The sequence below is a fragment of the Zingiber officinale genome, chromosome 6B (genome assembly GCF_018446385.1).
Source record: "Zingiber officinale cultivar Zhangliang chromosome 6B, Zo_v1.1, whole genome shotgun sequence".
Classification (NCBI taxonomy): Eukaryota; Viridiplantae; Streptophyta; class Magnoliopsida; order Zingiberales; family Zingiberaceae; genus Zingiber; species Zingiber officinale.
The window spans coordinates 94,744,437-94,759,801 of NC_055996.1; the positions used below are offsets into that span (position 1 = coordinate 94,744,437).

The 15,365-nt window shown below is 33.2% G+C and overlaps 1 protein-coding gene across 1 annotated transcript; it reads left to right on the forward strand.

The window, feature by feature from the left end:
- Positions 1-8,753: 8,753 nt before the first annotated feature.
- Positions 8,754-9,841, forward strand: LOC121990440 (non-specific lipid transfer protein GPI-anchored 2-like). The gene is made up of 3 exons (XM_042544572.1): positions 8,754-9,243; positions 9,369-9,476; positions 9,575-9,841. Exons 1-3 carry the CDS (start codon positions 8,796-8,798, stop codon positions 9,685-9,687), a joined length of 669 nt encoding a protein of 222 aa, XP_042400506.1. The 5' UTR covers positions 8,754-8,795; the 3' UTR covers positions 9,688-9,841.
- Positions 9,842-15,365: the final 5,524 nt, after the last annotated feature.

Sequence of the window (15,365 nt, forward strand, 5' to 3'; positions counted from 1 at the left end):
GACACCTCTGGTGTAACCTCCATAGCTACCAGCACCGGACGCGACCATGATGGTAACGGAGGCCGGCCCCTCTCCCGATCTCGCGACAAGCAACACCAACGTTGTGCCCTAGCTCTTGATCCACTGCCGACCGAGCTTTCTCTCTTCCTGATCCATGATCATCGTCGCCTCCTCACACCAGAGCAGCGTCATCCACTCATGATGTCGAGCCTAGCCTGATAGCATCGTTGTCCTCCATTGCTCTGAGTCGGCGCCATCCATTTAACCTAGCATCGTCATTGTTTAGAGCTATCGGTGCCGGTGCAACCATCATCCAACCATGCCTCCCCATGTGCTATTGCCCTTCTCTTCTCCCAAACTAGCCAATGCTATGAGCCACTGCTGGGCAGTGTAGATCCACTGAGAAGATGCCAAAGGGTAAATTCTGATTTTGATTTTTAGGGTTGTGTAAACTTGATTGCTTCAGTTAATGGAGTGGAATCTGGATTAACCTTTGGATATAATTGATTGATTGTTAGGTTGAGGATATCAACAGATTTAAGCCTTGCTAAGACATAGGCATCCAATCACCAGCCGGGCACCAAGGAGTGGTCTCTACTGTTTCGGTAGGACCAAGAGTTCAATTAAGGTATATTTCTTGGTTTAAGAATTTAGTGATCAATAAATAAGTTAATTCTAGATTGGTTAGCAATTGATCGGGATTATAATCAGTATGTTTGATTTGTGAGGAGTTTAGGTAGTGAAGTTAATGAATGTGTTAATACAGATTTTGTTAATAATGGATGGCCGATGCTCCATGCCATTTCTTGTTTGTGTTGCTTGGTATTTTGTTTTTTAGCCGTGCCATAATTATTTATGGCAGCCTAGCATTTTATTTGTTTGCTGAATCTCTCTATAAATATTGCAAGTCGAGTTGATGAATCAAAAAATATTCTTCTAGAAATTTTATGTGTTTAAGTTTTTCTTTCTTTCTCAATGCATGATTGAATTTTTTTTCTAGTTAAAAAGGGGAAAACAAATTGGACTCCTAGATTTAGCAGTAATCTTGACCATACTTATTAAGTTGGGTATACCAATGAAATGTGCTATATGTTCAAGCATTGAGCTCATTTATTGTGGGGCAATCTTGCAAACAACTTTTTAGCAATTCCAATATATCCTTATGTGGGAAAATTCTCAAGACTCTAGCTAAGGTTTTCAAAGCACGAGCACTATTTTTATTGCTTTTCTTCTTATTTATTTATTTTTTTGGTAGAGTTCATAAAGTACTAGTATCAGTCTTTCATGCTCCGTTATGTGTGTCAAAGTAGTCTATATATGGTTGAAAGGTTTACCAATTTCTTTGTGTATATGCCTAGCCATTAAAATTCAAGTAGAATTGAAGTTAAGGTTGATAGTTTAAAGAAGTGTGAATAAACTAAGCTATATTAAATTTGTGCAGTATGCATTTTCCCCAATTGGTTTAAGTGATAATGAAGGGGTTGAAGTTCCCCTCCAAACTAAGCTATATGAAGACATTCTAATTGCATTACAAAGCAAGAAAGATGATATTTTTTCCTTGAAGAATCTAGTTGTTTATCTTGTGTTGCTTATTAACCTCATGTATTTTGGCTATGTAGACAGATACTTCTAGTTTAAAGATGTCATATGCACTCATATCACCTGAAATGGTTCTTATATTAAATCAGAGCCCAATGAGCTTGGTATAGGAATTTATGCAATTCAATGTTTTTTATCTAAGTCTAATCTTAATCGTACGTATTCGTTGGGTATACCAATGAGATATTCTATATGTTCAAGCATTGAACTCATTTATTGTGGGGCAACCTTGCAAACAACTTTTTGCCAATTCTAATATATCCTTGTGTGTTGAAGTGGAAAAATTCTCAAGACTAGCTGGAGTTTTTAAAGCACGAGCACTATTTTTGGTGCTTTTCTTTTTATATATTTATTTTTTTAGTGGAGTTCATAAAGTACATGTCTCAATCTTTCATGCTCTTTTATATTTGTCAAAGTAGTCTATATATCTAGTTCAAAGCTTTGCCAATTTTTTTATGTATGTGCCTAACCATTAAATTTTAAGTAGAATTGGAGTTAAGGTTAATAGTTTAAAGAAGTGTGAATAAACTGATCTCTATTTAGTTTGTGTAGAGTGCATTTTCCCTAGTTGGTTTAAGTGATAATGAGAGGAGTGTTGATTGACAAGTAAGTTTGTTGATTTATTTTGTTACTAATGATGTTTGCTTTGTTGGTGCACATATATCATTATGGAAACAAAAACTTTTCATTGTTTGCTTTGGTGTTTGTAGTTAACAGTAAGCAAAGACTACTATTAGGTGCATATGAAATGATACTTTGCATTTTTCTCGTTTGATATGATATAGGATATTTTAAATTATTTTTATTAATTTTGTATCTTCATTGTTTTATTTCACTCATACAAATATATACATTGTATTTGCAGGTGACAGGTACTTGGATTTTTATGAATCAATATAATGATTGAAGATGATTCATCTAATCGAGTTTTTATTTTACAAGACTTTGTTAGTATTAAAATTTAATATTTTGAGTATATTTGTAGGTTGTTTTGGATGTAAAAGATTTATCATTAGTATTGCATTTGTAAATTTGACTCAAATGATTATTGGATGAATAAAAATATCTATTAGTCCTTTAAATTTTGTTTTGCAATTTTTTCTATTCTAAATAGTCGATGAATTGTGATGATGTGTAAACATTGAATTCAAGTTATATATTCTAAATAAATATTAATGATAATTTTTAATATATTTATAAATTATTATAATGATATTTATTATGTCATTATAAATTAGTTTAGGTGACATTTATAAATGCCCTTAAAATATGATTTTTCCTGACATTTTTGACTGTCGGTATATTCCTATATTGTGACACTTTTAAAGTTAGCATTGATATTATATGACGACATCATAAAATGTCAGGAATACGAGGAGGTCTAAGACGACATCACTTTATAGGGCGTTTTTCGGTGATGTCACTAAAACTTAAGTGTCACCAAAATTATACTATAAAGACATTTATGTGTGCCATTATAGACCTTTTTTTCTTGTAGTGAGTCTTCTCCTCTAGTAGTCTTCCTCCCTAGCTTCTCATTCCTCAAAAGTCTCACATGCGTTCTTCTCATTAATTGGTGTACTCTTCCACAACACCCCGAACTCATCGACTCACTTCACGTGTTATTATTCACACTAGTTGCGTCTTCCACTCGACTTCTTATGTTTCTAAGTCCCTACACACTTAAACACAAGATATCAAACCACAAACCCTAACTTAACTCAATTTATCACATCAAAACTCACCCGAGTTACTTACAATCTCTTCTTTTTTGATGTGCATCAACTCAAGTTAAGCAAGGGTTAAACCAAAATAATAAAATAATTTTAATCAAAATAAATGTACAATTATTACAAAAAAAAATTATAATCATTTTAACAAAATTATGAAATCCTCTTAACTTAATCTCTAATTTTTTCTCCCTTTGATCACATCAAAAAAAATCAGAGAAAATATAAAAAAAAAGATTAGAAAAATATCGGTAAGTTTTTTAGGGGTTGAAACAGAATTTCCAGTAATTTTCAATTTTACCAAAATTAATTTTCAAAGAAATAATTTTTAATCAAATAATCCTACAATCTTAGAAAATAATTTAAAAATATTTAAAAGTATAAAAAAAATCTTAAAATTTTTTGTCAATGACAAACATAAGTATTTGAAGACATGGTAAAAATTTCATTCAAAAAATATTGTTATTTTAACCGTAACAAAAATTTTTGAAAATTTATTTTCAAAAATAAATATTTAAAAATAGTTTTCAAGTCCTAAAAATCTAGTTAATTTTCCTAAACATTCAAAATACAATAGCAATTTTCTGAAAAATCAAATTCTTCAAAATTAATCTATGAAAAAATTTAAATTTTAAAATTCTATTTTTTGATAAAAAAAATTATAAAATAATATATAATCATCAAAAAATCTTGAAAAAAAATTTATCTAACACAAAACAAACTTCATTATCATTGAAAAATTAAGTTTTTAAAAACTAATTTTTGAAACATTTCAAATCGTTAAAATTCATTTTTCGAAAGTATTTTTTAAAAAAATAATATAATAGTCAGATTTTTTTAAAAAAAAACTGTTAGTAGATAACATCTTTATTTTTCACCGAAAATAGAAATTTTACATAAAAAGTAAATAGAAGGTGTATGAGATAATCAATTTTGCAAACAATAATAAAATTAAACTAAATTTTTTTTTCATGTATAAAAATTAATTTAATTAGATTAAGCATAATTTAGTAACCCAAAATAAATTTATACCTATTGGATTTATCAGAAATTTTTTAGGGACAATATTTCTAGGAATTTTTATAATTTGACCCTTATAATTCCTTAAATACCAATTAAGTCTTCTAAAATTTCTAGGATTTGAAAATTCTAAGAAATTTGAACTTGAGTTTGCTAAATCTTTTTCTAATAATTCTATTTTATGTTTTAACTTTGCATTCTCAAATTTGCACTTATAAAAATGTTTATAACAAACATGCAGAGTTTTTTTTTTTTTTTAGATTTTCAATATTTGATCCTATTTTTACAAAGACTTCTAGATAATATTTTAACTGCATCATATAATTGATCGGGAGGTAGGAGTTGTACCTCGCTTATTGTATCGGACTCATAGTTTGATGTTTCATCTTCATCGTTGCTCTTGATACTCATCTCGGATGAGCTTTTGTCGTCTTCATGCATATGGATGGCAGTTAGTGCTAGGTTGGTGATTTCCTTGGACTCGGATTCCTCTGATGATGAATTGATATTTATCAAAGAGTTGGATTCTACCTCTTGTGGTTATTCGTGGAGTTCCAAACTTTTCCCAAAGTTCTTTGGCAAATTCGTCGACACCAATTCTTTCAAGATCTTGAGCAGGTAGCACATTCATAAGATGGAACTCGGCCTTACCATTTGTCATAAATTCATCACGCTACTTGTTGGTCCAACAATGCTTCTTGAGTTCTTTTCTGTCTTTGCTTTTGGGCACTTCAAAATCAAATTTAATTGAAAGCATTATATTAAAGTCAATTCGAAAAAATATCTCCCCCTCGAACGTTGGTGGGTAGATGCTTAATCCGAACATCTTTCTTTTGCTTTAGTTGGCGGTTGTTCCTTCTAAAGCGAACCTTGCTCTGATACTAATTGTAGGTCCCGGTGAAGGCCAGCTAGAGGGAGTGAATAGCCCTACAATTAAAGTTAGCACTTTCTCTTACTTATAAACTTAGCAAGGATAAAGACACATTAGATAATTAAAAACAATGCCAGGCCATAAAAGGAAAGTAAGAGACTCAAGGTTTACTTGGTTATAACCTGGGTGGTTGTTAATCGAAGACAAGTGTAAGCTTACTAAGCAGGACTCTTTCGATAAAAATGGAGTAGCCTCTTACCAGCGTTGAAAGAACTAGCAACTAAATAGAAGATTATAGACGTTTAAAATGAGTTGTGTGTTGTCTGAACTTCGAGGTTCAGTGCTCTATTTATAGTCCACTGGTCGAGTGTAGCCATTAGCTAACGTGGTAGCTCCTGATCGGTGCTTGGACCTGGTTCGGGTGCCTGGACTTGGTTGTCTCAATCCACTCCACAATGGCTCTTCGTCAATTGTTTATCGATTCCCGGACACCTGGGCCCAGTCCAAGTGCTTAGAGTCTTACTAACATGGACTCCAATATGATTTTCGCTACAATGGCTCAAACAGCTAGCCGGTACTGGTCCAGGCGCCCAGACACGGACAGCTTAAAAGTTGATCATTTTCTCATCCGCCCGCATGGATGATTCTCCGGTTGTCCAAAGTTACACTCGCTTGAACTAAATTCCAACCTTCTCCTCGAGAGTCTTCCTCTCCCGCTTCTCGTCCCTCAAAAATGTTCCGCGCGTCCTTCTCATCCGTCAATATACTCTTCCATAGTACCTCATCCCTCGGATGTACCGAGCCCGTCGACTCGCTTCCCGTGCCATCCTTTTTGATAGCTGCGTCTTTCACTCGACTTCTTGTGTTTCTAAGTTCCTGCACACTTAGACATAAGACATCAAACTACAAAGTCTAACTTAACTCGGTTGATCACATCAAAACTCACCTTGGATACTTATAGTAGCATCTTATACCGGTCACCTAGAAGCAGCTTTAGTCGCACGTATACTCTGATCGCCCCAACCCGCTATGGTTGCCTAGACTCTCTGACTTCGCTTGTTGAAAGTTATCACAAGTCAGTCATCCAAACTCCCACTGTTCGCTTGGTGTAATTAAGTTGTGATGTTGATTCTAAAAATGAACACCATAGTAGTTGTTACAATCATCCAAACTCCCACTGGTCGTTTGGTGTAATTAAATTGTGGTGTTGATTCTAAAAATGAGCATCACAGTAATTGTTACATGTAAAAGAAAGAGAAAATTTTAATTTAATTTAAGATAAAAAAGAATAGATGAAGAACTACACGGGTATTCTCCAGGGGCGGATCCAGAATTTTAAATTTGGGGGGCCCACATGCTAAGTGACAAAAATAATTATCGTCAGAAATTTGTACACTCTTGAACAACCTCCGAATTCTCAATTTATGACTGAAATCGAGATCAAAATTTACCTAGAAATCACCGTCCTACCGTGGTTGACAAGACAACAATAGCGAATAAACTCAAATGTAGTTCCGACACGAAACAAGGGCCAACGACCCTTCTCAAGTTGCGATATTACTTCAAGATTTTGATATCAAACTACCAATAGAAAATTTAGGTTGCGGACTTTCTAAATATGTAATCAATTTTGAATTCTGACAATCAACGATGCTACAATTGACAATAAAAGCAACAACAATGATTTTAGAGTGAATTGGAAAATATCGAGCCATAGGAGAGAAAATGCCTATATCATAAATTAGAAAATATTTCTATATAGTAATAAACTAATAATATTATTACTAATAATATTTGTATATAATTAATGAACAGTAGTTTCCTTTTGTTAAATTTAAAAAAAATTTCAATATAATTCCTATAAGGTAAATTAAAAAACACCCAAAAGAAATATTTTCCTCTTAAATTATATAGCATATTTAATAAGTATATCATTCGTCAATTATATTAAAATATATTCAAAAGGAAGATTAATTTCATCATCTTGTACTCCTTCACCATTCTAATTATATCTGTATACTATATATATATCCTAGTATATATAATACAACCATACATATATAGGGAGGATCCCCTAGTCCCTTGTAAATCGGCCTCTGGTATTCTCAAACCTTGTCACGTCTAGTGGACAATTCCAAACCTTGAGGGCATCCTTTGGAAATTTACCGTAATAATAAAGAAGGATCATTATAATAAACGTTTATAATTAAAAAGTTATCTTAAATAAAAATTTAATAATTCTTTGTCTTTCCCTATGTATAATACCTACGTAAGTCCAATATATTTTATTTTCTATTATAATTTTAAGAAATCAGAACTTTTACCATGAACCCAATTAAATTAATTTTCAATAAATTGATTTTAATTTAATTAACTTTTGACTAATTAAAATAATATTTTAATCTCATTATATTCACAAAAAATAAAATTAAAATTACTAGAAAATTATAAGCCCGATAGATCTAACATTAATTCATAAGTTTCACCATTCAATGCGGCTAAATTTGTTCTGTAATCAAGATTTCTTTCTTTTTGCAACCGCCATATCTCTGCCATAAGAAGGCCCTCCTTAATTTCTCTCCCTTTAATAACCCACTTGGCTATTAGAAAGATCCTCCTTAATTCCTAGATTCCAGACTGTGTTTGGTGCACATGAACAGATCAGAATACTTCATTAATGTCTTCTCTGGTTCTTTTCAATTTTTAGATGGATAATTTAAAGTGTGCAAAAAGAACAAACTCAAACACTATCATCTTAGTTCGTCAACATTTATCAATAAATCTTATAATAATTTATAAGGAAACTTATTAGCTTGCCTAAATTTGTTTCTCTAATCAAATACGGATAATTTATAAATTTTTATAATTTAAATTATCTATAATATGTCAAAATAATTAAAAATATATATAAATTTCATAAATTAAATTAATACTTTACCTAAATTATAAGAACAACAACATTATTTCAGTTTCCTCCTATCACCCTTATTTAAGAAGAGGAAGTTTCATTCTATCACTATTAAATATAATATCTATGATAATTTCATCATTTCAAATTCAAAATAGAGAGAAATAACCAGCAAGCTAAGCTAATGTGATAGATGCTCCACCGATTGACACATTTGATAGTTGCATGAGTATTTATTCTAATAGGTTTAGGTCAATTTTCAGTGAGTGCAAAATATTTAATTGGGTGTATGATCTTCTCTAGCAAGGAGGACAAAATACTCCAATGATCTATCTATCTATATCCAATGATACTAAACCATTTGAAAGGAAGGATAGCACATTTTGCTCGTAGAGGTAATAGTCCCTGATCAATCCTACTAGGCCACTCAGGCTTATTGGGTTGCTGGGCTGAGCAGGATAGCACATTTTCATCAACGTCGGATCTTTGCTACATACTGTCAAAAAGGATTAATGGAGGCAGCTGATAGATAACCCTCCAAGTTGCGGACTTGTATTACCACAACATTAAAGTGTGGTAGTTGGTTGGCCGCCACTAATTAATGCCGTCGCTCCCTTTTCCACTTATATGCAACCACTACTGAGCACACACAGAACAAACCGGTCCAATGGCCAAGTTTTACCACCTCCTGGTCGCCGTCGTCGCCGCCCTCGCGTGCTCCGGGGCGCAGGCTCAGCGGAGGGCGCCGTCGCCGTCGCCGTCGCCGTCGCCGTCGCTGCGGCCTTCGCTGCCGCCGTCGCCGTCGCTACGCCCTTCGCCGCCGCCGTCGATGTCGCTGCCGCCGTCGACGTCGCCGCCGCCGGGCCCGGACTGCATGTCCGCATTCTTAAACTTGACGGGGTGCTTGCCTTACGTGACGCAGGGGAGCAACGATACGACCCCGGGGTCGGAGTGCTGCCAGGAGCTGGCCGGCACCTACGACTCCTACCCCATCTGCCTCTGCGTGCTCCTCGCAGGCGGCGCCAGCAGCCTGGGCATTCCCATCGACGACGGCAGGGCCCTCAGGCTCCCCTCCCTCTGCCACCTCGACGACCTCTCTCCCGATCTGTGTACAGGTCAGCCGCCCACCTCGACGACCTCCGACGTGAACATTTTCATTTTCGCCCTCCTCGGTAGTTTAGCTGTGAACCCCCATTTCTTGTATTAATTTGTTAATACTCCTTTTCATTATACATTCCAGAAATAGGAATTCCAATTCCAAGTCCATCGTCTTTTGGGCCTTCTCCTGGACCCGGTCTAAGTCCATCGCTCTTGGGGCCTTCTCCTGGATCCGGTCCAAGGTTGCCCGGTGAGTGCTAAAATAAATTTTATTTTATATATATTTGATTTGGAATTAATTCGATGCATTAATGATGTTGTTACGATGGATGAAAAATAAATATTTAGGGTCGACAGCTGCACCGCCGGCGGTCAATTTTGCCATGAAAACCAGCAGCTCAGTCAATCTCTTCGTGCTTGTGGGTCTATCTGTCATCGCCTTTATTATCGAGATCTTTTAAGATTCAGAGAATTCAATTCCTAGTCCTTGTGGTTGTTTAATTTCTTTTCGTTCTCATGTCGCGGCTATATATATCACAATTCATGAATTAGATTATGTAATGGATGATCCATTTGCTCCAATTAATTTAATTGTTCAGTCTCTGAATTAGCTTACTTGTGAGATAATAATGATGGCACTGTACGTAATTAGAAATGGTAGCTGAAATTCTACTTGACCTCGTAGATCGTACAAGTGAGTGATGGGCATTTAATTAAGGGAAGGGTTGGGTTGGGCTGAGTTGTGTTGAGGATTGAATGCATCATTCATGATCGCATTCAATTTTGCGGTGGTAAATGAGGATACAGGGTGTGTATTGATTATGGTCATGTGGCATTAAACGGGCATTAAATTCCTCAACTATCTTTCTGTTCTCTTTTCAAAGTTAAACATTATTTAATAGAAATTTCAATTAAATATCATCATTTCTTTTGACGAGAAATATATAATTTTACAACGTATTTATTATCCATTACTCGTGTAAGTGTGTTTACTCTAATAGAATTTAGAGAAGAATTTTAATTGAGTAAAATAATAATAATAATATAATTTTCATGCCAAAATATATTTATTCAAGTACTATTATATCTATGGCATAACTGCCAGTGTGTAATAATTACGTCGTAATTGGCACACTGTGTTGAAACTAAATCAATTTATTTTTTTTATTTAACTTGATCAAAATTATTATATAAAAAATATTTTTATATTAACATATTTTTTAACAACCTAACAAATTTAATCAAAATTATTTCTTAAAATTATTTTAAAATTATTATAATAATTATGACAATAATATTGTAACACTTTTGCAACTTTTTTTTATTTTTCCTTCGGTTGATCTGGCGCATTGAATGATCAAAAGTAATGGTTTACCTCCTACCATTCGGGTCGTAACGTCAATAACGGGTGTCGTTACTACTCGATCGGTTGCAAATTTGCTTTTCGATGTGTCCGTTGCACTGTTTAAACAGCCAAGAAATGAATCGAGTGGTGAAAAATTGATTGATCCTACCGTCTGACTTCGATTTGTGCAAATTGTGCTACAACAAAAGCCATTTGGGTAGTACTGCAATCTTGGCCCTACATTTGTACTCCCTTCCACAAAAGTGTGTTCACAACATCCACTACCAACATCCACTACTGTGATTCGTTATAAATCAATGTCCACTAAACTCTCAACATATATGCACTCTCTTCTAAACTCTCGACATATATGCACTCTCTTCTATAAGTGCATTAGGGTAGGATTGAAGTCCCCTCGAATAAGTTTAGTGGTTAGCACATGAAGTATTATTATAATGAGGTCTGGGGTTCGAATCTCGACAAAGTCGAGGTAAATACCTCCCTTATGTGCTAGTCACTATTCCAAAGGCTAGTAGCCGTCCATGATTTACCTCCTCCGTGTTGGCCTTGGGACGGATTAGCGGGGACGCTAGGGGCGAGCGTATTCACCTTTTTGTCACAATCAGGGTAGGATTGGAAATGAATTAAATATTTATAAACAAGTTTAGTGTTCAGTTTAATAAGAACTTATTTATATTCGTTCAATATACACGAGATCAATTAAATAAACATCTTGAATAACTCGTTAAACTAAATAAATAAACTTAAACACATATGTATTTAGCTCATTAACGTTCATGAATAATATTCATGAACAATGTTCGTGAATAATAGTCATGAACAATATATATGAACAACATTCATGAACAATGTTAGTGAGCAATGTTCATGAACAATGTTCGTAAACAATGTTCACAAACCCTATTCATTAATAAAACTCTTATCAATATGTTAAATCAGTGTCAACGTAAGGCATAAGCCATTAAGGTCTATGCCTAAGGCCCCAATAAAATTGGGGCCCCTAATTTTTTATATTTTAGTATTATATATATATATATATATATATATATATATATATATATATATATATATCAATTTTTAATTATAAATTATTTTAATTTTATTTATTTTTGATTTTTTTGGTATATCTTATGTTTTGAAAACCTAATTGATTCTTTCTTTTCCACATTGATTTATAAAAAACATGCACCCTGATAATTATCGTTAATCTCGTGTCTTTTTTCTCTCTCACTTGGTAATCTCATGCCTTTCTCCTCTCACGTCAATGATACTTACAATGGATATCAATTTTCTTCCTCACCAATAATCTACTTTCCACATTCTTTTTCCCTCTTTCAGATAAAAACATAATATAAGGGATAAGAATGTAAAGTAAAGATTTTTATGCATTCGGTTTGATGCAAAACACTATATTAATTTTTTAAAATATCAAATTCATTCCGCATATTAAAAACATATTATTCAATTAAAAATGTGAACTATATAGATTTATTATTAATATTAAAAATAAAAATTCAAAAGAATCAATTGAAGAACATGTAAATAAAAAATTATTTAAATTTTTCTTAGAAGATAACACTTTCGGAAAAAAATTTAGAAATAATAAATTCAAATTAAAATATTTGAGATATTAAAAATATGTTTTTAATGCATGAATAACTTATATAATACTACTAATAATATTTATTAATATAATATCATCAGAAAAAAATTTCAAAATTAAAATCAATAAAGTTTTATTTATATTTAATAATATCTCATAAAAATTAAATAATTTAACAATCTTATTCATTGAAAAAAATTATTATCAAACTTAAATATAAAATTTTAATTATTTTTTTTCATCTCAAAAAAATAAAAAATTTATATAAAATAAATTAATAATATTTTTAAAAGAATATTTAAAATTTACCAAGGGCCTCGAACCAATTGAGATGGCCCTTGCTAAATAAACAATAAAATAAAATAAATAAAACATAATAATTAATCAAACAATTAAAATTTTCAAATAATTAAATAAACTTAAATTGAGAGTTCGATAATATCTAAATGAACTAAGTTCAAATTAATCTCAAGTCAAGTTTGAATTCAGAGCTCAATAATATTTAAACGAATCAAGCTCAAGCACATAAAAAAATAAATCAAGTCAAAATCAATCTTAAATAATTATTTCAAAATTTTAATTCATTTTAAATCCAACTCGATTTAGTTCAATTATCTAATTAAATAAATTTGAACCCTCGAAATTCAGCTGGACTCGACTCATTTATCGTCCTCAGTGCATGTGTTCATAACGTCCACAATTATAATTCATTATAAATCAATGTACTAAACTCCCATACACATTACAGTCGACTTCCATCTCATTCTCAACATTAATTTTCTAAACGTTGTCACATTCAATTATTTATACATTTTTATTTGACGTGAGTTGTCGTGCTGACTTTTTGCTGTCCATACAGCTACAACTACAATTGATAAAACAGCTGGATCTATGCTGCAATTAATTAATTGTTGACCATGGCCCTGTTATTTGGACTAGCAATTAAAATCTAGTATATCCAGCCAGCATTTTAAATGTTGTCTCTTGCATCTGTTGGCAATCTATATGAATGCTAATTCTTTTTTATATATATTAAAAAGAATGTAGATTTCTTGTTAATCTTTTCATGTTTAATTATCAGGTTTCCATGTTATGTTAAGGATTATTTCCCAGAGAAGTTAACATGCAACAACTCGTCAAGCTTAAGTCTTTCAGATGCTTAACATCCTTGTTTGTTAATCTAATGATAATTAATCCTGTTTTTTGTTTTAGAACTATGACTATTTGGAGCCAACAGAACCAATTGAAAAGTAATGTAAATGAGAAGTCTTAAAGCAACAGGTGTTCCCTCTCAAAATACTTGGTGGATGAAGAAGAGGCTTTTTCCATTCAAAAGTTTGCGGCCAAGTGATTTAAATGACAATTTTCTACCAACAGCTCCAAGTTGGGACGGTAAAAGACAACACTCAAGAACTCATTCAGTATCCAGAAAATGAGCATTTTTATTCGAAGAAGCCATTCATTTTGGTGACACGAACCTTAATGTTTCTTGTTGGACCTTTATCCATAATTTATCGGAGGGATGGTATTCACTTTTTTATCAAGATACCTCGAGTTGATAATTTCAAACTGTCGATTTAACAGATTGATCGCCAATATTGTCTGGAGCTACCCAAGTCTTTCGTAGAGAGAATTTATCAAGACCAATTATAGATTGACTATAGCTTGTTTCTGTTGGTCCCTTGGTGGTCGACAAGAAGGGAGGGATAAATTGCCCTACAAAAATAAATTAATCCTTTCTCGACTTATAGCTTGAATAAGAACACTTGTAATTAAAAATAAAGAGACTAATTAAAAGGAAATAAACACAAGAGGAATTACTTGGTTTGCAATCAGAAGATTGTTAATTCAAGAAGAATGAAGTGCACTTTTCTGAAGATCTCCTTCGGGCGGAGTAGCCTCTTACAATGTTAACAGCTCACAAATAAAAGTATAACAAAAAGAATGGAATTACAAGTTGTTATTCTAACGGTTGAAATCAGCGCTATATTTATAACACTATTCCGGGTGCATGGAAGGGTTCTGGGCGCCTAGAGTGGGATAGAATTCAATTCCCGACGCGTCGGTCAACGTCCACGTCACTTGTGATAAACTTTGGGTTCCGGGCGCCTGGACTCTATAGGCTCCGGGCGCCCGGACCACAAAAGTCAACAAGGTTGACTTTTATGATACGGTTCCTCTGCTCCGGCTCTGCTTGTCTCAGTCCGAGTCTTCCGCTCCGGTTCCGGCTCCACTAGCTTGGGTGATCTCGATCATATCCGGAATAGGGCTCACCTGAACTCATCTTTCGCCCTTCTCCTCGAGCAGCCTTCCTCCCCGATTTCTCGTCCCTCGAACGTCGCATACGTTTTTCTCATCCACCGGTGTACTCTTCTACGACACCTCGTCCCTCGAACCCACCGAGCCCGTCGGCTCTCTCCCGTGCCATCTTTCTCGCTAGCCGCGTCTTCCGCTCGACTTCCTGTGCTCCTAAGCTCCTGCACACTTAGACACAAGGGTTCAACCAAACAGAACCTAATTTAACTTGTTTGATCACATCAAAATAATCTTGGGATTCCAACAATCTCCCCCTTTTTGATGTGAGCAACCCAAGTTAAGATAGGGTAAACAAATATTGTAAAAACAAATACAAATAATTTTGCAAATAAGTGCAATTTTTTTTTCAAATTGGATTATACCTCCGCCTAGACTTAATATCCTTCTCCCCCTTTGATCACGTAAAAAATGGGGTTTCTTAATAAGTCTAAGAGTAATTTCTCAAAAAAAAATTACAATAATTTAGAAAGTTTTTTAAGTGTTGCAAAAAAATTTCTAAGTTAAAGATCAAAGTGTGTGCAACGTATCAAAATAAAAAAAATTAAGTTAAAAATTTTTTAACATAAATAATTTAAATGAAGTTAATTTTTTTTATATTTTTAAAAGAAATTTTAACAAATGTTAAATCATTGAAAATATTGAAAGGATTTTATTTAACTATTTCATACTTATCGATTTGTCAATTAAATATTTAATCCAGAAATTAGCTTTCAGGTTGTGGTGAGACACTAGGTCTTCTTGGTTATTAGATCATCAACCACTTCTAGACAAAGCCTTTTAATGAATTCAAATATTTAATTTTCTACCTGAAAGCCCTAAGTCTAATTTCATTTTTAATTTAAACAAGTTTTTGG

Coding starts and splice junctions, on each gene's coding strand:
- LOC121990440 (XM_042544572.1), top strand. CDS start 8,796: ATGGCCAAGTTTTACCACCTCCTGGTCGCCGTCGTCGCCGCCCTCGCG. Junction 9,244..9,368: donor CTCTCCCGATCTGTGTACAG/GTCAGCCGCCCA, acceptor TATACATTCCAG/AAATAGGAATTCCAATTCCA. Junction 9,477..9,574: donor ATCCGGTCCAAGGTTGCCCG/GTGAGTGCTAAA, acceptor ATAAATATTTAG/GGTCGACAGCTGCACCGCCG.